Source organism: Hyperoodon ampullatus (genome assembly GCF_949752795.1).
Source record: "Hyperoodon ampullatus genome assembly, chromosome: 11".
Lineage (NCBI taxonomy): Eukaryota > Metazoa > Chordata > Mammalia > Artiodactyla > Ziphiidae > Hyperoodon > Hyperoodon ampullatus.
In genome coordinates, this window is record NC_136924.1 from 28,148,049 (window position 1) to 28,175,103 (window position 27,055).

At 39.6% G+C, this 27,055-nt stretch overlaps 1 protein-coding gene across 1 annotated transcript in view; it reads right to left on the bottom strand.

The window, feature by feature from the left end:
• ALDH1L2 (aldehyde dehydrogenase 1 family member L2) overlaps positions 1-27,055 on the bottom strand; it is a gene marked incomplete at its 5' end in the record, with an annotated part of 52,991 nt that overhangs the window by 15,261 nt on the left and 10,675 nt on the right. Inside the window, 13 exons of the mRNA XM_079715474.1 lie at positions 4,077-4,182; positions 4,259-4,329; positions 6,615-6,765; positions 8,268-8,395; positions 9,001-9,120; positions 13,054-13,201; positions 15,112-15,203; positions 15,992-16,117; positions 17,257-17,391; positions 19,853-19,942; positions 20,155-20,256; positions 21,946-22,111; positions 23,825-24,059. Of these exons, the coding sequence (XP_079571600.1) occupies positions 4,077-4,182; positions 4,259-4,329; positions 6,615-6,765; positions 8,268-8,395; positions 9,001-9,120; positions 13,054-13,201; positions 15,112-15,203; positions 15,992-16,117; positions 17,257-17,391; positions 19,853-19,942; positions 20,155-20,256; positions 21,946-22,111; positions 23,825-24,059 (1,670 nt within the window). The remainder of the gene's footprint in view (positions 1-4,076; positions 4,183-4,258; positions 4,330-6,614; positions 6,766-8,267; positions 8,396-9,000; positions 9,121-13,053; positions 13,202-15,111; positions 15,204-15,991; positions 16,118-17,256; positions 17,392-19,852; positions 19,943-20,154; positions 20,257-21,945; positions 22,112-23,824; positions 24,060-27,055) is intronic.

Sequence of the window (27,055 nt, forward strand, 5' to 3'; positions counted from 1 at the left end):
GCTCAAATGAAAACATACTTATTTTCCCTTTCTTTTTACAAAAAAATTGGTATAGTTATGGATCTCATTTTAAAGATCTATTACAGCAATGCATATCTCAGAAGCAAAATGAAAGTCATATTTTTACACTCTTTTTTTTTTTTTTTTTTTTTTTTTGCGGTATGTGGGCCTCTCACTGTTGTGGCCTCTCCCGTTGCGGAGCACAGGCTCCGGACACGCAGGCTCAATGGCCATGGCTCATGGGCCAAGCCGCTCCGCGGCATGTGGGATCCTCCCAGACCGGGGCACGAACCCGTGTCCCCTGCATCGGCAGGCGGACTCTCAACCACTGCGCCACCAGGGAAGCCCCTACACTCTTAAAAAGCAATGCTGATCAAGTCTTAAATTAGTACTTGGTTAGCTTGGTCTCAAAAAATTATAGGGCAAAAATTGAGCTGTGAATAGAAAATAGTAGAGCTATTTTATTTTGTATATTTTAGCGGAAGAAGATATGAAATAAATCAAACATAACTAACATTTATTATGTGGCTGGATAATGGTACTCTCACTCTGTCTGAATGAAGGTCAGATGGTCACTGGTCACAGAGGTATGTGTGGTATCCTAGGAAAGAATAGGAGCTCACAAGGCCAAGGGAAAAACAGTGGTTTCCTCACTTGCTCCTGTGCTTTCAGAATATTGCCGTGTGTTGACGTTTACAGGCCAGGTTGCATGGGTTCATAGACTATGTTGTTGTTTTAACTAAAGCAAACTTCATAAAATGATCAAGTGACTTAAAAAGAATCTACATAGAAACTGCATAATAAATAATACTAATAGAGCAAATACAAGTAAACAACAAGAAAAAAGCAGGGTTAACATTTTTCCTTCTTCTAGTAACAGGTCCATGACAATGACATTGTGAGGTTTAAAAAAAATGGCAATCTAGTTAGACTTGACAAGAAATTTCAAATGCCCAAATATTTGAAATTGTCAAGAAGATATCTCAAATAGTGGATTTATACCTACTATAGTTAAAGACAATCCTAGACCAAAGTGTATATTATTATGCCTTAGTATGAAGTCACGATGATTAGAAAGACTTTTTAAAAAACTATCCTAAATTAGTGATAAGTTTTTTAAAGTAAGAATAAAAAGATTTTATGCCATTAATAAATAAAATAAAACAAATTGTTTCATCTTTATCTCATCCCTTTTCATTTTATTGATTTTCTTCCATTTGGCTAACGAACTGGAATATAGGTTTATATTATGGCAGGATTATAGGCTTAAATGATATATGTGAAAGCATTTAGCAGTGTTCTGGGCATGAGTAGGTCATTATTAAATATTAGATTAAAAAAGGTGTTAGAGCCTGACAGGCCTGGACCAGTTCAGACCATGGGCATCTGTACTTCTTACTGGTAAAGGGGGGAAAGCCAACTGATTCAGCCCTCCTGCCATTTGCACAGGGCCTTAATACTATCAATGGTTTCATATCATAATAAAAAGATATCTCCCACATAACAATGGCAACTTTGGGTCTTTCATTCTCAGGATTAAAATTATCATCAATCATTAAACTATCAGTTTTAAATTGCAGATAGAGTTAGACTGTAATTTCCACAGGAACAGAAATTTTATGTCTTTGTCACTGATAATATGCCTGGCAAACAGTGGGCACTCAATAAATGTCTGTAAATTTTGAACATTCTATGTAATCACTAGGGTTTTCCAATGCTTAGCACTCTCTTTGGATGCCATATAGTGGTTCTCAACCCTGACTGTACCTTAGAAACTAATGTGAAGATTTTAAGTAATACCAATGCCTGGCCTCTGACCCAGACCAATTAAATTAGAACCTCTGCCAATGGGGCCCAGATATCAGTATTTTTAAAAGAGAACTCCAGGGCTTCCCTGGTGGTGCAGTGGTTGAGAGTCCGCCTGCCGATGCAGGGGACACGGGTTCATGCCCTGGTCTGGGAAGATCCCACAGGCCGCGGAGTGGCTGGGCCCGTGAGCCATGGCCGCTAAGCCTGCACATCCGTAGCCTGTGCTCCACAACGGGAGAGGCCACAACAGTGAGGGGCCCGCGTACCGCAAAAAAAAAAAAAAAAAAGAGAACTCCAGACGATTCTAATGTGCAGCCAGGACTGAGCACCACTGGGCTAGGTTATCTGCCTTCTCTCTTCACTTTACTAGCTTCTTGCTGTTTAATGAATGTTGCTGCTTGGGAGAAACAGCACTCATACAGGATGCTGGTGAACTGTTCCATTCCCATGGAAGGATGAGCCAGCAGCTATCACACAAACACATGTATCTTTTAACTAAGTGATTCTGCTATTAGGAACATACCACCCTATAAAGATAATTGCACATGTGCATGATGCCATATCTAAAAGGTTATTAACTGCAACATAGTTTATAACAGCAAAAAGATGGGAAAATCTCAATATCTATTAATTAGGTATTGGTTAAATAAAATATTGTTTATCTACACACTGGGAACTGTTTTAAAAAAAGAAGTTTTGGGGACTTCTGTGGTGGTCCAGTGGGTAAGACTCCGAGCTCCCAATGCAGGGGGCCCGGGTTCGATCTGTATTTGGGGAACTAGATCCTGCATGCATGCCGCAACTAAGAGTCCGCATGCCGCAACTAAAAGATCCCGCATGCCGCAACTAAGACCCAGCACGGCATAAATAAATAAATACATACATACATACATACATATTTTAAAATTTTTTTTAATTAAAGAAAAAGTGCTTAACACAGCATGTGGCACATACTAAGTGCTGAATAAATTTTTTTTTTAAAAAGTTATTTTTTCCCCCTTTGGTAGTATGTATAGAATACTACTATTTTATTTTATTTTAATTTTGTATTGCATTATGGTTAGAACACTTAACATGACATTTACTCTCTTAAATTGTTAAGTGTACAATACAGTATAGTTAACTACAGGCAAAATGATGTGTAGCAGATTTCTAGAACTTACTCATCTTGCATAATTGAAACTTTATGCTTGTTGATTAGCAATTTCCCATTTCCCCTTCTCCTCCTGTGTGTTTTTTAATTGGTTAAAAAATATTTTTTAAAAATTATTTATTTATTTAATTTAAAAAATATGTTTGTATACACAGAAAATATTTCTGGAATACCTAAGAAACTAATAAATAACAATAACATTGGTGGCCTCTGGGAGGTAAATTGGTGGGCTGGGGGAATAAGAGGGAGACTTTTCACTATCTACCTCTTGGTATCTTTTGAATTAAAAAAATTTTTGAAGGTATACCTGTTTTTTTTACTGAAATTGTTTTTAATGAGGAAAACAAGATGGCTGTGGTCACATGACTATGTAGTTATGACAAACGAAATTGTATTTTTTTTAAATCCTAAAAGAAGAAATAAAAGAATAGTTAATAAGTAACAAACTGTAAACTCTTCTTGAATAGAGACCAAGTTTTCTCCACAACTTGGGTACCTCAGAATGTCTACCACCGTGCACTGTTCAGAGTAAATGCTCAGCCAGGTGTTAAGTTGGCTACCATATTCTTTTCTGGAAAAGCTACTGTAGCATTAAAAAGATGTTTTTGAGAACTCTATCATCTGAATTATTTTTTCAATTATTTCCTCATTTTCCACATGTATATATTTCCACACAGCTGCCACAATTACATACATTCTTTCGCATGCTTGTCCCTCATCTTGCATAACTTTACAATATTTTTGATAATGAAAATTTGAATGCCTGCAAAAAACTTTTTTTTTAATATGTCGAAGCTACTCTAAATCACTACTGGGCATGTGGCATTTTGCAAGAATTGAATTGGTTTGTAGAAATTTAATGGATTTCACTGACATACACTATGCCTCCTTCCACTGTCATGGAAGTTCTAAATTTTGGAATCCCCATAGGATACACTGGGTAGCTATTAAAAATGAATATTTACTAGTATGAAAAGATGCCCATGATATATGAAATGATGTTGTGATATATGATCCCATTTTTGCTTAAAGACATAATATTTGTAAATGTACGTCTCTGGTTTTAAGTAAACGGGAGAGGAGGAGATGCTGTACCTTGCTCTGCGCATCTTACCTGCGCCGGCTTGAGCACTAAGGTGTTGCCTGCTGCCAAGCACGCGGCGCTCTTCCACGCCAGCATCATCAGCGGGTAGTTCCAGGGGATGATAATGGCACAGACACTGCCGGGGAAGAAAGAGACATCCTCAGTCCTCTCGAACTAACACAAGTCACTCAGAAGCGCTCTCCTTGTCTTACCCAAGTGGCTCCTTCCTGGTGAAGGTCAGATTGCGATTTGGACGGGCCTGGTTGATGGGAATTGTAGAACCCTGAAGAATGAAAAAGGTTGATACTATTTTACTAATTTCAGTGGGTAAACTTAACGAATCCATTTTCTGTCTGCCTCTCTTGCTTTTTCTTAGCTGATATTAAAAAAGCAGTGTTCAATTTATGAGAAATACATCTACACCTAAAAAGGAACTGCTATGTCTTTCTCAAAAGAACTGAGACACAGGAGAAAAAAAACATAATTCTAATTTAATCGCCTCCATTCCCAATGTCTTGGCATGGCAGAGAATGTTAACTGCCTGAGCAATATCCATTCTCCCCTCCGTTCTTAGTAACAGAAACCCTATATTAATAATGGGAATGGCAACATGCCCAGATAAACTACTACATTCCCCAGTTTCCATAGCAGGTAGGGATGGCCAATGGAAGACGTAAGCACAAAGCACTGAAAGGGGAACACTCTTTAAAGTAGGCTGACTCAGCTTGGACAAGTGCTCTTTTACTCTTCCCCTCACTCTCACTTTTTCCTTCTTCCTGCTCAGAATGTTGCTAAAAAGGCTGGCACTGCAGTGGTTATCAAGAGACCAAGATGCAGCCATGAGGGTAGAGATCATATGGTATAAGGATGCCCTGGCAAAGAAATAAAGAGCAGGAATCTTTATCTCACACACTGGACTTGATTGCCTGCCTTTAGACTCCTGAAAGTGAGATAAAAACAAACTTCTTAGTTGGGTTTTCTATTATACGCAGCCAAATTTGATCCCAACTGATTCATGACAGTCGTCTTTAACTGAAGCTGTACATCTGTTTTGCCACATAAAATATTATTGCTGTTACTAATACAAGTAAGTGTACAGTCTCTTATCTGAAACCCTTGGGGCCAGGTGTGTTTTGGGATTCAGAATTTTTTGACTTTAGAAACATAATATAATGTATATACCTTGTATAATGTATACATATACATTGTATAATGTATAATATAATGTATTGTATAATGTATAATACAATGTTATTATATCTATAACCTCCAATAAGGCCTGGGGAAGCCCCCCATAATCAAGCATATTAATATTTATTCAGTGAAATATATGAATATTCACTCTAAGTGATATGAATAAAGATTATAGACTCATCTTGGTTCAGGTCATGTTTTGGCGCCAAATGAGTCTGAACCAATCAAAGAAATCAATTTTCAGGTTTCACAGCAATTTGGATTTCATAATTGAGGATGAAGGATGGACTTGAACTGCTCTTACTAAATACTTATATATGTATGATTTTGTGGCTGAACAATAATAAAAATGACATTTATGTGCAAGACCTACTATGGTGCAGACTTTAATCCTCCATTATATAAACACTTGTTTCTAATCCTCATAACATAACTTGCAAGGTATGGATTATTGTGACCATTTTACAGACGAGGAAAGTAAGGCACAGAGAGGTAAATAACTTTTACAACAATAGCTGGTAAGTGTCAAAGCTGAGGCTTGGAACCAGTTCTCTCTGATTCTATATTAATGGTTTTGGCAGCAATGTGCCCAGATAAAATATTATGTTTCCCAGTCTCCTTAGCAGAGACGGCCAATGGGAGATGTAAGCACAAGGTGTAGGAGGATCGGAATGCTTTTTAAAGTCCTTTACCTTTCTCCCTCTTCCCCACTTCCTCCTTGCTGCTGGGAATGTGGCTGTGATGGCTGGTGCTTCAATGGTTACCATGAGTCTATGAGTGGCATGCATTCTGCTGTTTGCTTCAAGCCCTATTTCCCTCTGTATCCTAATACCAAAGCCACGTATAGTTGCCATTTATCATCACACATGTAATATTTATTTTCTTGTAGAAAAAAGGAAATGGAAATTTTTATCGAACTCATGTCTTTAAAATCTTTTTCTTATAACCAGTCTGCATAGCCCATCTATGTTAGCTCTCTGACCTCTATAGGTATTTGAGTTTTCAATTCCTCCATGATACCAGGCTTCTCTCTATATGCCAACAAGACTGTTAGATGCTCTCAAGAGACATTATAGTAAAGTACAAAGAACATCATTAGATTTTAGGTTCAGAAAATCTTGAGTTCAAATCCTAGCTCTATGGTTTACTTACTATGTGACCATAGGTAAGTCATTCATTGTCCTCAAGCCTCAACTTCCTCACGTGTAATAAGAGTTAATAGATATCCACTTACCTCAGATGATTGTTATAAGGATAAGATGAGAAAACCTACATAAGGGGTGGCTCTGACAAAGTGTCTTTACAGACTAATGAACATTCGTCCCTTTTCCTCTTGGAATGATCTACATGGAGACAAACAACATTTGCACTTACTTGAATTTTGTCACACCAGCCAGCAAAATATCTGAATGTTTGCACAGACATTCCAATGTGAGTCTTCAGAGCCAAGGTGTAGACAGCCCCTGAATCGAGGGCTTCGATGGTTGCCAGCTCTTCTTGGTTCTCTTCCAGTATGTCTGCTAGTCTGTATGCATAAAGAAATTCATTCAACAAATATTGAGTCTCTACTGCATTTAATGCATCATCCTAAGGGCTGAGAACTCAGAGGTGAACACAAATGAACCAGGTCTCTGTCCTTATGGAGAACATGGTCTAGTAGGGAAGACAGACATTCAACAAAAAATTTCATTAATAATTTGTTTTAAGAGTTATAATGAAGAAACAGAGGGTGTTGGAAGTCTGTATCATTTGCATCATAGATGTATAAGCAGTAAAATAGTCATTGAGCCACAGTAATCCAAGGAGATCAATGACAGAAAACAGTGGGAATGTGGATAGTTCATGAATATACTGCGAGATGTTACGGGGCAAACCACACTCCTAGAGAACCCAGGAACACTTGAGGATTTCTGGTTGGGACAGAAATATTTCCAACACTAGCTGAAAAGGACAAAGACAGAAAAACATGGAATGAATGGTAAACACTGCAACAGGTTTCTGTGTGGTGTCTAGTTTCTTTGGCAAGATAAGTACAGGACTGTCTAATGACTATGAAATAGTCAAAGTTCATCTTTTGTGTTCACCTCCTCCATTTGTTTTCCTTCCTTCCTTTAGTGGTTCTGAGATGTTCCCTTTGGACCATTCCAAAGTCAGGCTTGAAATCCTCCTCCCTAATGTTTCTTTCAGATCCTGTTCCAAGAAATCTTTGGACAAAGTCAGCGATTTGGCTTTTAGCAAGTAGAAAACTGAATTTATGATCGAATCTGATTACTCTTGGCATACTCAGCTACCGACTTATAATACCCTTTCCGGGCCTTAGTGTTTTTCCTCCTTGCTTCTACTCCCTACACAGGAAGTAGATTTAAAATTTCCCTTTGGAAACAGCAGGGTGCTGGATGCTCTCCCTGTGCTGCTCATCTCCACCCTGCTCTGTCACCCCTGGAGGATGACCTTTATAGACTACATCACAGGCTCCCGTGCTCTCTCACTGGGCATGGCTAATGAGGGGCCAGTGGGAGGCACCCCCAGGAGACTGGTGAACTGGAGGATAAAAGGGTCTGGGATTTGAATCCGCTGGTTGCCTCTGTGATGGGCTGTAGATCGACAGATGCTGCGTCCCACTACCCAAACCCGCTGTGGTGTGGTCTTCTCCTACAGCTATAGATCTTACCTGATTCTAGTAACAGCTCCTTCCTCTGTCCCCCCAGGCCTTGGAGTAAGAGCACCTTCCCCCTGTTCTACCCCTGCCTGGGTGCTTCATTATCCTTTGACGGATTCCCTTGACCTTGCTCACATCTTTACAAATACATAGTCCTTTACTAAACTTCTTCCGGTACAGGGACACTGACTGAAACAAGCAACAGTACAAAAATCAGGAACTCATACATATGGGATTTTATAGGATGCAAGGAGCAAAAGACATGCTATATAACAGGTGCATGCTAGAATGTTCTGAAGAAATTTTTAAAATCTCGGCAATGTTAGTCAGTACCCAAAGGCCACAGGCTGTGTTCTTAAAAATCATACCTGTACATCAATATTCCTCTTTCTCGTGCATTCATTCTTCCCCATTCACCATTTTCAAAAGCATCTTTGGCTGCTGCTACTGCTTTATCAACATCCACCAAAGAGGCATAGGATACTTTGCATATCGTCTATTTCAAGGTAGGAAAAAATCGGTTCTAGGTCATTTATATATGGAGATATGTAATTAGGTTTCTTGAGATTAATTATTATACTATAAAATTCAAAGAATTTTTATGATGGAAAATCAATACTTCCAGTAATATAGTAAAGAAAAAAAAACAATTTTAACATGAAAATTATGAGCCTAAACTTTAGTACTTCGCATGTCACACTACACTATGAGAAGACACATTTAGGAAACTGTATTTCTTCTCTTGCTTTGGGGAAGCTGAATTTCTCACCACGAGCTTGCAAAGTCTGAGATTTTTTTTTTCACACATATAGCTTTATGTGGAATTGTGCTTCTGATGTGTATACGTATAGTGATCCATCTAAATTCATCATAAATATTCATTCTTTAAAGTTGGTTACTGTAGTTAACAGCAGCCAGTACCAGAAATAGTTGAAATAGTTGAATAGTTGAATAGTTGAAAGAAATGCATGAAGTACATTTATATTAAGTGCTCAGGGGCAGAGTAATAGAATAAGTAACTTTTTAAGACTGTTTTATAACAGTGTATAAATGAAAAAATCCATGATCAGTGGTCACTACACATGCTAAGAAATTACTCACAGATCCATCTGTTGGGTTGATGGTGTCATAAGTCTTTCCATCATCGGCATCTGTGAACTGTCCATTTATGAAACACTGATATGGCATTTTTACTGTCATTTCATTGACCTCCTTTGAAATCTAAGAGAGAGAATTATATTAATAGATTCAATGGATTTCTGTGCATATGCATTTGATACCAAATAGCAATAAAGAAGCTTATTCACTAATGCAGAAGGAGGCGTTAAGTCAATGGGATTCTAGTGCTAACTGTCCAGAAGAGACAAGCGTATGTAATATTTAGGCCTCATGATGCTTAGATTGGCCATTGAGACAGGAGGTCAGCTTCTGTGATGACCGAAGTACTCTAGGGAGAGCTTTATAAAGATCTGTTTTCTTCTTCATAGAGATGAAATATGACTCAGAAGTCCTCAAGATAATGGAAACACCACCATCTAGTGGCAACATCTGTGGAGTGCACCAACTGCTATCGTTCAAAGTTTTGAAATTGCCTGTCAATAGGTTTCCTTTTACACTGGTGCCATTTTAAGTTTTCTTTCCAGTGTTCTTCCCCATTTTCACTTTCCCTCTCTTACATATGTGTTGCTTAAATTGTACTCTCTACTATTAGCTGGCAAGTGAATTTAGATTAGTCCATTAACCTCTATAAAACTCAGTTTTTTCAACAATAAAATGGGGATAATATACCTGCTTCATACAGTTATTAAGAGACATAATTAAAATTATATATGTGAAAGAGCATTATTGGCATAAAATCCCACATCAATGAAGGAATTAAAAAGGAAATTTAATGATTTCAGAAATTATTTTACATAGAGAAATTGATGATGCCTAGAAAAGAAACAAAAAATAGCAAGAGGGTAGCTTGCTCCTCATCATCAGTAAGTATTAGAGAAATACAAATCAAAACTACAATCAGGTACCACTCACATGGGTCAGAATGGCCATCATTAAGCAGTCTACAAATAACAAATGCTGGAGAGGATGTGGAGAAAAGGGAACCCTCCTACACTGTTGGTGGGAATTAAATTGGTGCAGCCACTATGGAAAACGGTATGGAGGTTCCTTAAAAAACTAAAAATAGAGTTACCATATGATCCAGCAATCCCACTCCTAGGCATTTATCCAGACAAAACTCTAAATTTGAGACGATACATGCACCCCAATGTTCATAGCAGCACTATTTACATAGCCAAGACATGGAAACAACCTAAATGTCCATCAACAGATGAATGGATAAAGAAAATGTGGCATATATATATACATATACATATAAACAATGGAATACTACCCAGCCATAAAAAAGCAATGTGCAATAACTGAAATTTTAAAAGTCACTGGAGAGGTTCAACAGTAGATTCAAGCAGGCAGAAGAAAGAATTAGCAAACCAGACAATGGGTCAATAGAGATATCCGGTCTGAAAATAGGAGGGAAAAAGAATTTAAAAAATGAATAGAGGGACTTCCCTGGTGGTCCAGTGGGTTAGATGCCGCACTCCCAATGCAGGGGGCCCAGGTTCAATCACTGGTTGGGGAACTAGATCCCACATGCATGCTGCAACTAAGAGTTCGCATGCCGCAACTAAGAGTTCGCATGCCACAACTAAGAGTCTGCATGCCACAACTAAAGATCCCACGTGCCTCAATGAAGACCCGGCACAGCCAAAATAAATTTTAAAAATAAATAAATAAATAATTTTAAAAAATGAATAGAGCCTTAGAAGCCTGAAGAACACCATCAAATGTACCAACATATGCATAATGAGAGTCCCAGGAATGAGTGGAGAAGGGGAGAGGGGCAGAAAGAATATTTGAAGAAATAATGGCTGAAAATGTCCCAAATTTGATGAAAAACATTAATCTGCACGTCCGAGAAGCTCAATAAACTCCAAGTAGAAAAACCTCAGAGATCCATCTTAAACACATCATATAAAAATTGTCAAGAGCCAAAGACAAAGAGGGAATCTTGAAAGCAGCAAGGGAGGAGCAACTCATCGCATAAAAGGGATCCTCAATGAAATTAACAGATGACTTATCCTCAGAAACCACGGAGGCCAGAAAGCAATAGGATGATATATTCATAGTGCTGAAAGAAAGAGACTGTCAGCCGAAAATTCCACATACAGCAAAAAATACCCTCCAAGAACAAAGGAGAAATTAAGTCATTCCCAAATGAACGAAACTAGCACATTGCTAGCACATGAACATCGCTAGCACACTGCCTTTCAAAAAGTACTAAAAAGTGTCCTTCCGGCAGACATGGAAGGACACTAGACAGTAATTTAAATCTACATGAAGAAACAAAGAACACTGACAAAGGTAAGTATAAGTCAGTATAAATGTATTTTTGTTTTTAAATCCTTTTCTTCTTCTATCTGATTTGAAAGACAACTGCATAAAGCAATAATTATAAAACTATGTTGGTGGGCTTATAATGTATAAAGATGTATTTGTATGACAGTTATAGCCCAAATAAGGGGGTAGGGAACAGAGCTATACTGTAGCAAATTTTTTCTACACTATTGGTATTAAGCCGGTATTAATCTGAGCTAGAATGTTTTAAGAAAAACGTCTCTTGGAATCCTCAAGGCAACCATTAAGAAAATAAAAATATATAGCAAACGAGATTACACTGGCATACTAGACAATATCCATTTAACAAAAAAGAGAGCAGTAAAGGGGTGGAGGAGCAAAAAAGGCAGAAAACGAGACATACAGCAGCCCAAGTGGCAAAAGAACAATCAGATTAATTGGACTTAATCAAATTTTAAAACTTCTGTGTGTTAAAGGACACTATCAAAAAAGTGAAAAGAAAACCCACAGAATGGGACAAAATATTTACAAATAATAAATCTGATTAGGGTCTAGTATCCAAAATATACTAAGGTCTCCTACAACTCAAAAATTAAAAAGACAAATATCCCGGTTAAAAAAGAAGCAAAGGATTTGAGGGAATTCCCTGGTGGTCCAGTGGTTAGGACTGGGTGTCCTCATTGCCAGGGGCCTGGGTTCCATCCGTGGTCAGGGAACTAAGATCTTACAAGCTGCTTGGTGAGGCCCAAAAAACCAAACCAAAACAAAAGAAACAACAACAATGACAAAAAACAAACAAACAGGTGAAATATTTGAATAGGTATTTCTCCAAAGAAGACATACAAGTGGCCAATAAGCACATGAAAAGATGTTTATCATTAGTCATTAGGGAAATGTAAATCAAAACCAGAACAAGATATCACTTCACACCTGCTAGAACAGCTGAAAGAGAAAAGACAGACAATAGCATATGTTGGTGAGGACATGAAGAAATTAGAAGCTTCCTACACTGCTACTGGCATTGTAAAATGGTGTAGTCACTTTGGAAAGCAGATGGGCAGTTCCTCAAAAAGTTAAACATAGAGTTACTATATGACTCATCAATTCCACTTCTAGATATTTACCCAAGAGAACTGAGAACATATGTTCACACAAAAACATATACATGAATTTTCATAACAGCATTATTTATAATAGCCCAAAAGTAGAAACAGTCCAAATGTACATCAACTGAGGAAAGGATAAACAAAATGTAGTTTATCCACACAATGGACTATTACTTGGCTAGGAAAAAGGAATGAAGTGATAATCTACTCTACAATATGGATGAACCTTGAACACATTATGCTAAGTGAAAGAAGCCAGCTGCAAAAGGCCACTTATTACATAATTCCATTTATATGAAATGTCTAGAATAGGCAAATCCATAGAAACAGAAAGTAAATTAGAGAGGAGAGCAGAGAATGACTGCCAAGGGATACAGGGTTTCTTTTTAGGAGGTGATAAAAATGTTCCATAACCAGATAGTGGTGATGGTTGCACAACTCGGTGAATATACTAAAAACCAATGAATTATACATTTTAAAAGGGTGAAATGTATGGTATCTGAATTATAATCTCAATAAAACTGTCATTTTAAAAAGGTTGTAAATGTAGAAACAAATGGATGAAAGGTACAGCATTCTTTTATAGTATGAAGGTCTTAACGATTTAGGTTTTCAACACCATGGACAGGCTTACATAATCCACCACTAGCTCCGCTTCTTGATCTTCTCCTCTCAGTTTCCTCACGACTTTTTGGATGAAGTCTTCAAACTTGGTGGCCATATAAACATCCTCATTCTGTAACTGAAGTCCTCCACATTTCTGTCTTATCTCTTCAACCAGCCTGAAAGGAAGAACCAGCTCATGTTACTTACATTTTTAAAAGAGCTTAGAGGGACTGTGATTACATTTAACGTGCTTTGAAGTAAGGACGTATGTCACATGCCTATTTATATCCCATGAGATCTTCTATGATAATAATCAGATAAATTGATAAAATTGGGAGAAAAAAATTTTAAGCTGTCTTGAAGGACTGTGGCAATTTTTAAACTTTTTATTTATTTAAAAAAATTTTATTTATTTTTGGCTGTATCGCGTGGCATGTGGGATCTTAGTTCCCCGACCAGGGATTGAACCTGCACCCCCTGCATTGGAAGTGCGGAGTCTTAACCACTGGACTGCCAGGGAAGTCCCAGCAATTTTTTTTATACATGACTAGAAATACAAGAAATCAAGGCAAAGACATCTTAATTACTTGCAAGCAAGATGATAAAGGGCACATAAAATCAGTTTCTTTCCTTTCAAAATACTCAAGGAATAAGAAATAAGGAAAATGTCTGAACTGTGACGATTATAAGAAACCAAAGTCATACTGTAGAATATTTTCTCTAGATCCTGTGAAACAATAAAACAAACATTTGTTTGTATTACATGGCTAAGATAGGTACTAAATAGAACCATCGGGAAGGTTAATATAATTCGTAAAGTCCTTTTCAACCCTTTGATTTTTCACTGTTAATTTTTCAAATCATAGCTCTAATTTGACATTTCTTGAGTAGCAAAGGTGTACCAGACAGAGGTGTACTAGAAAGCTCACCACAGGGGTTGCTCAGCCATTTATTCCCTAAAAGAGATGAGGTGCCTTGGTAGTCCAAGATAATAATATCAGATGATTATGGTAAGTCAGACACTCAAACAGGAAATGGGTAACTCCTGCAGGAGTATCTTGTTAGCAAAAAACTAGTGTTAAAAGTACAGTATTGAAATCTTTAGTTGAGCAAATGAGAAGTTTCTGGGAACTCATGAACCATAGCTGAGAAATCTGTAACTTGAGGAACCAAAACTTTTAACTTTTGATAATGATATTTGCTCCTGAGAGGATTGTTTTTGATGATTGGAATAAAAAAGATCCACGAATGAAGGGACTTTGTCTTGTTCATGACTGTATCCCCAGTGCAAAAAACTGTTCCTGATGTCGTAAATGTTCAATAAATTTTGTTAAATACATGAATGAATAAATAAATAAATAGACAGAATGTTCATCAAGAACACTTGCTTTGCTGACATGAAGGATTGTCAAGAGGAGTTTACCTTGTTTATTTAGTAAATGGCCATAGTGTGGCCCTCAAAGGAAAAGCACCTCTGCAAGACTCGCCACTGTTAGGATCCTGGTCTGCTCTTCATGCCATAGAGGGTGGCTTTCTAGTCCTCTAGCCCTTTCTACTTGTTTGAAACCTCTGTAGAGAAATTCTGACTGTAGAGTGATTACCCTCACTTTTGCAAGAAGTCTGACAATCCTCCTTCTAGATATATCATACTGGGTAACTTAGGGAGATAGGAGAAAAAGATTTGGGGTAAGCATAATCAATGTTAGGTATCCTTTTAGGTGAGACTATATAGGGAAATCCTTTTTAACCTTCTCACTCAGAACTTCCCAATTCTAACTGGAGGAGAATCAACTAAGAAATATGAAGACAGATTTTTAAATGAAACAAATAATTAGAAGGGTTGTTTTCTAGGTGTATAGTAAATATGAAAATAACTCCTGGTTAGCAACAAAGAGAAGGGAACAAAGACATGTGTTTGACCATGGAAACAAACAAACCAAAAAAGATGAAGAAAAGAGAAATACAGTAGATGGGTACAATAGAGTGATAACAACCAGTACAAAGGATTTCAATTTGATTTTCAAAGTCAAAGTCAAAGTCAAAATCCCTGGTGGAGAGGTATGAGTCAGTAAGGTGGTGGTTTTACCTGACAACATCCATTGAGCTTGCTCCAGATTTAAAGAAGTCTGTTGAATCTTCAATAACAGGGACGTTGCTTAAAATTCCAGCCCAGATGACCTACACAAGGGAAACTTTTATGAGGGAGCTGCCATGTAGAACACTGTGGCAGAGACTAGTTAGCTTCTCACCAAACCTACTTCTTTTCCTGGATTGATTACAATTCTCAGCATCTCTTCAAGTTAGAGGCGGCCGTGTGACTGACTTCTAGCCGGTGAATATGAATATAAGTGACCTGTACTCCCAGGCTTGTCCTATGAAAAACCTCCTTCACACAATTCTCTGTGTTCTTGTGCTCTTCTTGGCTGTCTGGGATGGAGATGACCCCCAGCAGGACCTTGAAGATAACCCAGCCTGGGTTCCTGCTTGACTCCACCCCTAACCCTCATGTTCCAGCTTCACCCCTAACCCCCAGGCCAACCTAGAACTGCCTTGGATGATTTATGTGAGTGACAAATAAATGTGCGTATAAATTTTGGCACTGATTTCCTTTTGCAGCTAATACGAAAAAGAGGAAATAAAAGTTCCATCCCAACTACTTTGAGGATTAATGGTACCAGTTAACAAAAATGGTTTCGTTTTCCAAGATAAGAGTAACATTAAGGGCTTCCCTGGTGGCGCAGTGGTTGAGAGTCTGCCTGCCGATGCAGGGGACGCGGGTTTGTGCCCCAGTCCGGGAAGATCCTACATGCGGCGGAGCGGCTGGGCCCGTGAGCCATGGCCGCTGAGCCTGTGCGTCCGGAGCCTGTGCTCCGCAACGGGAGAGGCCACAACAGTGAGAGGCCCACGTACCGCAAAAAAAAAAAAAAAAAAAAGAAAGAGCAACATTAAGAACTTCACGTGTTCACCTTGATGGTCTCCGCCACCTTCACCTCTTCGGCTGTAAGTTCCACCACTGATGTCTCACCCGCTGAAAAGTACTGAGAGGCAGGAATCATTTTTCCATCTTCAAACTGAAGATTTCTCACCATCAGCTATAAAATAACAACAAAACAAGCAGAAGAATTGAGGATTAGGACAATTCAAAAGTGAGACTGGTGGGAGGAGTCTTATATGGGTATAAGAAGCAGCTTATTTGACAAATATAAAAATATGGATTAAAAGCACTCACTGTTATGTGTAAAAGAACTGAAATGGTATTTCAGCCATGGCAGCAGAAAGGAGGAAGTTAAGTATATGGGTAGATATATCTCAAAATGGATGATAAGCACCCCCAAAATTGACATTCGGATATAGGTATTGGGTCTAAAGCCTACTGCAACTACCACTGCTACTAGTACAAGTACTACTACTATTACTACTACTGCCATCTTCTGAACACTTACTCTGCAGCATGCACTGTGTTAAGTATGTATATGCTGAAGTATCTTATTCAATCCCATAAATCCTGATGGAGGCAGGTGTCCTTATTATCCCCATTTTACTGATGAGGAAATAGAGGCTCAATGAGATTAAGTACTTTGCCCAGTGCCACACAGCGAGTAACAGAGCTGGGGTTACAACCCAGGACTAGATGGACTCTGAAGCCTTCAATCTTAGTAACTGATCTATCCTGTAAGCCATCAGAAAGTGCCTGTGAGCTGCAAATTCCCTTTTGCTTTCTTCACTGGGAAGCTGCCCAAAAGCCCAGAGAGGCCCAGAGTCCACGTTCCCAAGCACAGGCAGAGTGGTGGGGGGGCGCCTGCCTGGTGAGCAGAGGAGGGAGCCTCTAAAGAGGGCCACACCATCTAATCCTCCCAGACTCTGCCAGTGGGAAGGCTCTCTCTGTTTTACAGATGCGGAAACTGAGCCTCCAAGGGGAGAGGCGTCCTGCCCAAGACCAGTAAGTGGCAGAGCAGGGATTCACGACCTGTTTCCTGACTAAACTCCAAGATCTTTCTACTGTATCACAAACCAGGCTGTGCGGGTCCTCGGGGCCCGTCCTGAGAAGCCTTCTTCTCATCAAGGTACCAAGAACCAGATCATCCCCAGAGAGAAATGGAGCACAGACACCTTGAGCTCCCACATCCCACTGCAAAGCCAGACTACCCTGTGAAAGCTAGTCCCTCAATAGCTTGGGTTATCAAAGGAAACCAAAAAAGTTATTTGAGAGGTAACCATGTTGAACACTCACTGCTTTTCCATCGTTACCAAAAAGAACAAGGCCGCTTTTGGTAACAAGACCAGGCTTCTTGGCACCTTTAATTTCCAGTGGTTCTCCAGGAGGGATGGAGCTATTCAGTAATGATGAGCCATAGAGAGTGACCACCTAATAAAGAGATCAAACCCAGGTTGTGAAAGGGGGAAGTGAAGGCTGGTTATAAGGGTGTATGCGAGCAGCACTCCTGGCAAAAAAGCTGAAGTTGCAATTCTCATTTATGACAAAATTAGGGACCCCCCCACCCCCAATGATATCAAGCATCTATGGAAATGACACAAAGCAAGAGACAGTCTGTGAATGTGTGATTGAAGAGTTTAAAAAAATGCCGCACATCCAGGTGACACGAGTATACATTTATCATTTGTGCACTTTGACACAAAGGTGAATGAGATAAAAGCTCTCACAGACTTTGCAGCCTGAAGGTAGGGTTTGTGGGGGGAGTGGAGGTGTTGGTGGGGTATCAGCGAGGGCAGATGCAGAGTAGTAAACAAACTATTGTATTGCAGTGGGGTGTACGATGGGAGGTACAGGTGCTTTGTGGGTCGGTTTATGGAAAGAGGACTGGATCCAGACTGTAACTAAGAGAACTGGATACTAACTGATTTGTTGTTATAATTATTATTATAGTTCTATGGCCATTAGCTATCATTTATTGAGCACTATAATATTTAATATTTATTGAATACTCATTCTATGCCAGGGACTAAGTACTTCGATGAATTAACGTGTATTAACTCATTTCATCTTCACAACAACCCCAAACCTATAAAGGAGGCACTATTATTAGTCTCATTCTACAATGAGGAAACCAAGGCACCCAATGGTTAAATAACCTGCCAAAGGTTACGCAGCAAATAGTTGCAAAGCCAGAATTTTAATGGAAACATTCTGGCTTCAGATCCCACACTTTTTTGTGTGAGTATATCTGCTTTGAAAAACTGGGTATTATCAGTTGTGGTAAAATATATTCATATGCTATGATGATGTCACTCTAGTCTAAGATATACACCCAGTACTAACCATGTGATCAAGGGTACATGTGCAAGGATGTCCATGGTAGCACTGTTTATTTTTTTATTGAAGTATAGTTGATGTATAATATAAAGTTACAGGTGTACAATATAGTGACTCACAATTTTTAAAGGTTATACTCCATTTATACTTGTAAAATATTGGCTATATTCCCTGCGTTGTACAATATATCCTTGTAGCTTAATTTATAAATAATAGTTTGTACCTCTTAATCCCCTACTCCTATCTTGCCCCCCAGCCCTTTCCCTCTCCCCACTGGTAACCACCAGTTTGTTCTCTGTCTCTGTGAGTCTGCTTCCTTTATATTACATTTGTTGTACTTTTTAGATTCCATATATAAGTGATATCATACAGTATTTGTCTTTCTCTGTCTGACTTATTTCACTTTCCATAATGCCCTCCAATCCCACACTTCAAGCACTGCACTAAACCTCTTCCCTTGGCCCTTCGTTGAGCCCACGTATTTTCTTTTTTCTTTTGCGGTATGCGGGCCTCTCACTGTTGTGGCCTCTCCCATTGTGGAGCACAGGCTCCGGACGCGCAGGCTCAGCGGCCAGGGCTCACGGGCCTAGCTGCTCCGCAGCATGTGGGATCTTCCCGGACCGGGGCATGAACCCGTGTCCCCTGCATCGGCAGGCGGACTCTCAACCACTGCGCCACCAGGGAAGCCCTGATCCCACATATTTTTATTGACACCTAATACGCACGAAGAACCCTGTGTAAGTGCTGAGAGTATCAAGACAATAACATGATGCTCTTGCCCCTGAGGGGTTCACAGTCTATGGGGGTAAGAGGGATAGATACATAAAGAGATGCTTATAGTATATAATATACTGTGTCAGAGCTAGGCAGGCAGGGCGTTATGGGAACAGAGAGAAGGGACGCCCAATCCCGCCAGGCGGGCATGTGAGGTCAGTAGACTTCCTACAAGAGGTGACACCTGAGAAGCTGAGTTGAGAGGAGATCCCACAGGGATTAGAAGGTCTTTCCTGCCCCCTGCCCACCGCCCCTGCTGCATCTCTCCCCATGCCTCTCACACCTGATCCTCACACCTGGAGCTACAGCTTCACTGAACTCTACTGCGAGTCCCTGTCCAGGTAATATGCTCTCCTACCTCTGGGTCTTCAACTCTTTGACTCATTCTCTACCTGTTGACCTCTTCTCGAAGTGCAAGCAAAACAGTCAGCTTTTCTAGAAAGCCTTTCCTAAGACACCTGAGTCTGGGCCTCAGTTACATCATTTGTCTTACTTCATTGTGCGTGTTTATTCACTTCTCTGCTTTCTCCATAAAACTCCAGTCTCCCTGAGAGCAGAGGCTGTGCCTAGTGTCTGCTTCACACCAAATGCTCAATACATGCGGAGCAAAGAGGGAGGTGGTCACGTGTACCTAGAACTCTTTTAGCTGGTCACATGTATCTAGAGCACAGACTCTCCTCACAACCAAAGGAAGAACCAGAGGAAGCCTAGACTTATGTGTAATACCTCTTACAAAGGTTATATGCAAAAAAAAAAAAAAAAAAAGGTTCCTAGAACATACCTGTCCATTTATTTCTGTCCAAGCTCCAGGGACTTTATCATGACCTCGGATCCAGTTATGTAAAGCTTCAGCAGACTGATCCCAAGAGATCTAGAAACGCACAAAGCACAGGTTGAACTTCTAATGTTGCAAGTCTCAAAGGCAATAGAAACATTTCTCTCCATCAGTGGTGGACATGAGTAGGGATGGGGTAGCAGCCTCCCTTGGAGATCTACCTTCTGGTGAGGAAATGGTACACTGAGAACTGCTTAAAGGTGGACAACAATGAACTCTGAGATGTGTTACTGAGTTGATATAAATACCTCAGCATTTTCCTTTTTCTGGATACCTTCATATGTTGCAGCTTCTTCTGACTGGGGCATACGAGTAGCTTTTCCATCGGCTATGAGCTGGACAGCTTCCACCTAAAGCCAAAAATGTTACCTGTGTTAGAGCCCAGTGGTCAACAATGGCATGGCCTATTTAACTGAAGTTTCTGTTTAACAGAATTACTACATATAAATCTGTCCAGAGAGTCAGACTTTGATAAAATAACTACCATTTCTTTGGATCCATAATTATGCCAGGCAGTGTGGTGGCTACTTTATATAAAATATCCCTTGCAGCATCATACCAGTCCTACAACGTGGGTATATTATTAGTCCTGTTTTACAGATGAGGAAACTGAGGCCTGCAAAAAACCTCAAGCTACTAGCTCGAGAAAAAGCAACTAGCTCAAGATCACAGAGATTTCTTGTAGGTGGTAGAAGCAGGATCTGCATCCAGGTCTATCTACTGCCAATATCCATCCTGTACTTTTTAAAATGACCCCTTTATTTAAGCAAATTTCAATCTCCCCTTGGTGTTTCAATGGAAATTTCAGGAATATAATTGTAAAATAAGTCATTGTGGGTTATTTCTGCTCATCATGATGATTCTAGAAAGTCATATTTAAGGAATTCAACTGGCTTTCTAGCTTAGGACACCTGGAATAAAAAAACAATTAAAACTGTCCCTGAGTTTGATTGCCTTTGTGTCCTACATCCCCTTCCATGCCATATATATGTTTACCTTGAGTTGAGAGCCTCTCTCCTTCACTGGGAGACCTATGTGAGCTCAAGTTCTCAGTTTTCTCTCTAAGTACTCACAGCTGAGTACTCCAACCTCCACAAGAGGACGTGGTGGGAGCCACCTGGGAACAGGGCCAAGTTTACAGCTCATTCATTCCACCTATTTCTGGCTATAATATCACCAGGTACAGGATCCAGGCTTGCTCGAATGCTACTGAACACACAAAATACTATTTTGATTATAATGATCATTTTGAGCACCTATATGTGCCAGATGCTTTACACAAACGTCATTTAATTTTCACAACAACCCTGTAAGTCAGGCAGTATTAGCCACATTTTATAGATGGGGAAACCAAGGCTAAAGAGGCTAAGTGACCTGCCTATTATACAACAAATAAGTGGTAAACGAGAACTACTCTCTTAATCGTTAAATGATACAAAGCACTGCTCTCCTCTCTCCTAAATCAATGGCTGCTTCTTTATATCATCTTACTGTCCATCTCTGTGTTGTACTTCTACCATATCAAACTATAGAAGACATTAAATGACACTGAAATTACCTTTCAATGTTTTTACAGGTTAATATATTTTTTCTTTGTGGTGCACATGTTTTGAGCCTTTAATCCAGAGCATATCTGAACAAATTAAGCAGTGTTAAATTTCACCCTTTTACATAGACTGATTTTAAATGTTTTTGAAGAAAGCCCAAATTACATATCAAAATTTCTTAAGATTCTGCCTTTACAATTAGTCATTATAAACAGGGTTGGAGATTCAAATATCTGGTAAAATGAATGAAGGAGTTTGATTACTACTTTATCCACTTGATCACTGTTCTCAGAAGAACAAGTCAGACTCATAGACTAAGAAATTCTAAAGTGCAGTTTTCCACCCTCAAATACCATCCTACTGGCAAATATAAAATCTAATTTAAATTTTGGGGCTTTTTATTTTTAGTACAAATTCACAGGAGCAAATTCTCAATAAAAGAAAAACTTTAAAGCGTTACTAAATTCTCCTTGATAGCATAAATATACTGACCATGGCCTTGATTCCTTCAGGAAAAAGAAATCGATTATAAAGTGCATCCACTGTATCATTGGGTTTGACATCACATGACCTCTGGAGAAGGATGGGTCCTGTGTCTAAACCATCATCAGCCCAGAAAACAGAAAACCCAGCTTTCTTATCTCCCATGATTAGAGTCCTGGGAAAAGAAGAGTTTCAACTTAAAATGTTGGTTAACTGTATCATAAGGTGATAAATTAGTGACATTAAAGTACAAGGTATTTACAATGGAAAATAGACAGTGAATGAAACTACTGTGAAAACTACAGCAGAGCTGGGAGATGTAAACACTCATAAAAAGCAGAACTTAATGGTACTGCTACTTTATACAACCTCATCTCTGTAGTCTTTCTTGTTAACACATACTAATGACTTATAGTCTACTCAAAAAGCCATTAGAGACCATCAGTACTACCCCTCACTGATTCCCAGGTGTCGGCTTTCTACTGCAGCATCAAGTAATTCTGCCCACCCACGTCCAGTTCCTACATCGTACCTGACCCTGTATTAGGCAGAATAAGATAATGGAAGATAAAACAGAAGATGATCAGTGCAATGTGAAAAGGAGAACTGATTATTAATTTAGGTTGTGTAATTCAGGTACAAGCATCACTTAGAGCTAGAATTAGTTCTAGATTAGCTATAAGTTGTAGTAAAAGATGGTTGATTAATTCAACTATTTGTATTTTGTATTCTATAAATTTAGCCTCAGAGGAAATGCTGGCCCTACAGACCTTACAATACATACAATAAACCAGATATATGGAAATACATACATAAAAGGATATCAGAGAGCAGGCTAATATAGACAGAGTATGAACTGGTAGGTCAGCCATGCTCTCCATCTAATCATTTTTACCTCTCTGAGCTACTAAGCAAGCAAGACCTAAATCAATCAACCAACCAATCAACCACTCTTTTCAGAAATATTGAGAAATGAATTGGCATTGTGTTATCTAAGAGCCTTGAAAATATTCATGTATTTGGACCCAATGTTTCTGCATGTGCAAGCAATGTGAACTGAGAAAAAAATACATGTTTAAGTACAAAGATATCCACTATAGTTCTATTTACAAGAGCAAAAAAGAAATCAATTCATGTAATTGTTCTTAAAATACAATGAAATGCTTTTTTACCACATTTAAACTAAGTATAGATTTTCTGCCTATCTGATAACTTGACACTAAGAGACAGCTGGGAGATGTGCAGGTAAAGGAGAAAAGGTAGAGAAGGTGGGAAAGGCCCACCTTGACCCGCAGTATAGTATACCTATAGGACTGGGCACCTACAGTATACCAGGCAGTGTTCTTGATACTGGGACATACGGCAGTAAAAATGTTAGACCAGAGTCCTATTTCCCCTCAAGAGGCTTAAAGTAGAATGGGGGAAGTCACACCATGAGAAAGATAATTTCGGGTCATTCAGCATTTCCTGAAATGTACTTGAGATATTCTATGCAAAAAAATGTTCTACGGCCAAATAAGTGTGGGAACACTTTGTACTCAGATTCCCTCTTGGAGATTATGGTGCCCACATTAAAGCACATATTAAATCTCTAAGTCCAGAGATAAAGAAATCCAGCATAAACCAAACTTGTCTAACCATAGGACCTTTTCCTGCTCAATACCTAGTTACAGCTGATAGAGCCAATACTCCATAAATTATTCTTGGGAAACGCTGTTCTGGCTTATGCAGTACCTCTAGATCTCAGGGGAGTTTGTGCAACAGTAGCAATCAATCGGAACCTCACAATTGTTCAAGCATACCTAGTTCCTTGATCACCTAGGTAAAACACAGAAAGATTACAAGCAATGGGAATGGGACCATCTTGGTTATGTAAAAAAAATCTCACCAGTTGATAGCAGAGGCTCCTCTGTGTCTGGGAAGGATAGATGGGTGATAAATGATGGAACCATGCTTAGGGCTGTCAATTACATCCATGGGGATGAACTGTGTGCAGAAGGGAAGCACGTTTAGCTCAGCACCCACGGATCTGTAGGCCTCCGCCACCTCCTTTATGGTCTTGCCCTTGACTCTCCATCTAGGGAACTTGAACACAGGGGTCCCATTTTTCTCTGCAACCAAAGCTGAGCAAGAAAGAGAAGATTATTTTCATCAAAAAAGTTTTAGCCATAATTTTGTATTACTATGGATCTACACATTGTAATTTCATGAAACATTTACAAATAAAACATGATAAAGAACAATTTAGATTCTGACCAGGATTTGACATGATACGATTTTATCAAGATGCATCTATTTTTCTAATGTGATTTTTATCTATATATTTAAGGCATAATATGTTTCAACTCAGAAGTTTGTGGCTAGACAACGTTTTGAGATCTTAACTGCAGCTGCTTCTTTTATAGATCAAAAATTGTACCTTTATTACTGATACAGCCATTTAAATGACATTTGCTTGTTTGTTTCTTAAGATTTGGAGTCAAGTGCCAAAACATCACCACCTCAATTAGACGTAGCCTCTGGTACAGATGGAAAACCTTGATTCCCTTCCCACACCTGTTTCCTGGGGGGAAGTCCCTTTTATCACAGGGCAAACTGTAGACTGGAACACTCTCCCTGCCAAACAGGCAGATCCCAAAAGATAAATGGAGAAAGTGATAGGGATAGAATAAGATAGTTACACAGCTAGAAATCCCACTAGGGGAAGATAGATAGAGAGAGACTTCAGGAGATCACCATAAGCTAGACACCAACCAGAAAATGCCCAGACCATCGGGCAGCTAAGCTACAATCAGAACATTTTGAAACTAAACAGACTTACTTAGGCCAATACCACAGAAAAACAGATATAAGCCTGCATTCGACCTTGGGAGGTCTATAAGATAACAGACGCTGAGAAAAACTGCATTCTTGCATGTATCCAAGACAGGTAAACAGGTGAAAGGGGAAAGAAACTGGGTGGAAAGGGACATTATACCGAAACCTGAGACAAATTACCATATTTTAGTATATGTTACCACCCTTTTGCTAATATGCATATGATTTAAATAGCGCCATGACAGCCCCGGTTAGACCATGTAGGGTCAAAGGAGGAACTAATGATGTAAGCCTTGACATCTACACAAAATGAGGAAGAAGGTGGTCTTCTCCCCTCCCATTTTTTCTTTGACTATAAAAATGTAGCCCTCTGGGGACTTCCCTGGTGGTCCAGTGGTTAAGACTCGTGTTCCCAGTGCACGGGGCCCAGGTTCGATCCCTGGTCAGGGAACTAGATCCTGCATGCATGCCGCAACTAAAGATCCCGCATGCCGCAACGAAGTTCCCGTACTCGGCAACGAAGATCCCCCACGCCACAAGCAGTGCTGCCAAGTAAATAAATAAACATTAAAAAAAAAAAGTAGCCCTCTTTGTTCTTGGGGCCACGCTCCCTTGCCAGCCTGCTTGTATCTCTCAAGCCTCCTATGCTAATAAACTCAGTCTTTGCCTGCCACTTTGCCTCACCCTGAACTCTTTCTGTGCTGAGACAAAAGAACCTGAGCTTCAGTAAGTCCTGACACCAGGTAAGCGGTTTCAATGAAAAGACAGTGGGTTCAAGTCCCCTCCTAGGTCAGGGATTGTGGTTCAAGTCCCAGTCCGAGGTGTGGCTGGGTTTGAGTCCCATCTGAGGAGTGTGGTTTCAAAAGTAGCTGAGTTGAGCTGCGTCTGTCTAGTTCCTTCTCCTAAATTCGCCCCTAAGATAAGTTAGTGGAGGAGAGAGGCCAGGAGTGGAGAATCCATGCTCCCCGAAAGGGTTTGCCCTACTGAAGCAGATCCCAGGCTCTTTGCTAAGGAAATGTTGTCCCTTCTGAAAGGAATGACTCCATCCTACCTCTGTGTGAATTGGAATGGCCCTCCAAAGTACAGACAGCACAAGCTCATTTTTTCCATAATAAAATAGCACTTTTACTAACTATATACCTTACATATATTAAGTATATATATATTTATTCTCCATCAATAACACAAAGAAACTACATTTTCGGCAATATCCAGAAGTCTTAACTAAGGCATTTTACCTGCATGTTCTGGCTTCCTTTCCTTTCTCCCCATCTAATCATCAACATTCATAGACTCTGGAGGGGATGATGCCTCCATGAAGGCTAAAGGCCAAAGCTTAACAAGTCCTAAAATGGCCCTGGCCTTCAAAGTGATGCTTTAGTCAATCCATTTGGGAGAATCTGAGAGACCAGTATAATAATGTTTACAAAATGTAAATGTTCCTAAAATGTTCAAAAAGCTGTGAACAAAACAAAATGTCAGATGATAGGAAAATGGGTAAATGGTGGTGAAAAAAATGTGGTGAGGGCTTCCCTGGTGGCGCAGTGGTTGAGAGTCCACCTGCCGATGCAGGGGACACGGATTCGTGCCCCGGTCCGGGAAGATCCCACATGCCATGGAGCGGCTGGGCCCGTGAGCCATGGCCGCTGAGCCTGCACGTCCGGAGCCTGTGCTCCGCAACGGGAGAGGCCACAACAGTGAGAGGCCCGCGTACCGCAAAAAAAAAAAAAAAAAAAAGTCTTGAAATTGGGAGAAAATTGTGAAAGGTTAGATTGGGAAAGAAAAATGGGGTGGAAGAGACTTAGAAGTCTTCATTTGAAAAATCCACTCCACTGAGACAAGCTTGAGCCATTCAGGTGTTGCTCCCCCATATTGATTTTTGGCTGCCCCAGGACTATTTTTTGTTGCTCTAGTTGACTATACTGACAACAAAAATCGCCGCTGTCATTATTGATCCTTTTTATGAATCAGGTGCCATGCTGAGCAGTTTACATACATTATCTCATTTAATCCATGTGAGATGGGTATCACTGAACTAAGCTTAATGAGTTTAAGTGACTTGTCCAGGGTCACACAGCTATCAAGTGGCAGAGTCAGAACTAGATTCATGATTCTAGAACATACACTGTTAACCATATGCTGGGACCAGGCACCAGGGAAAAGTTCATTTCCCAGGAAACACTCTGAAAGGAGGTCTAAGAGTCACATGCTTGCAATTCTTCTGAAGTTCACTGTACATGGTAGAGACTCTTAGTTGCCCCCTTTCCTCCTTTACCAAGGATTCCTCTACTTTAGCTGAACA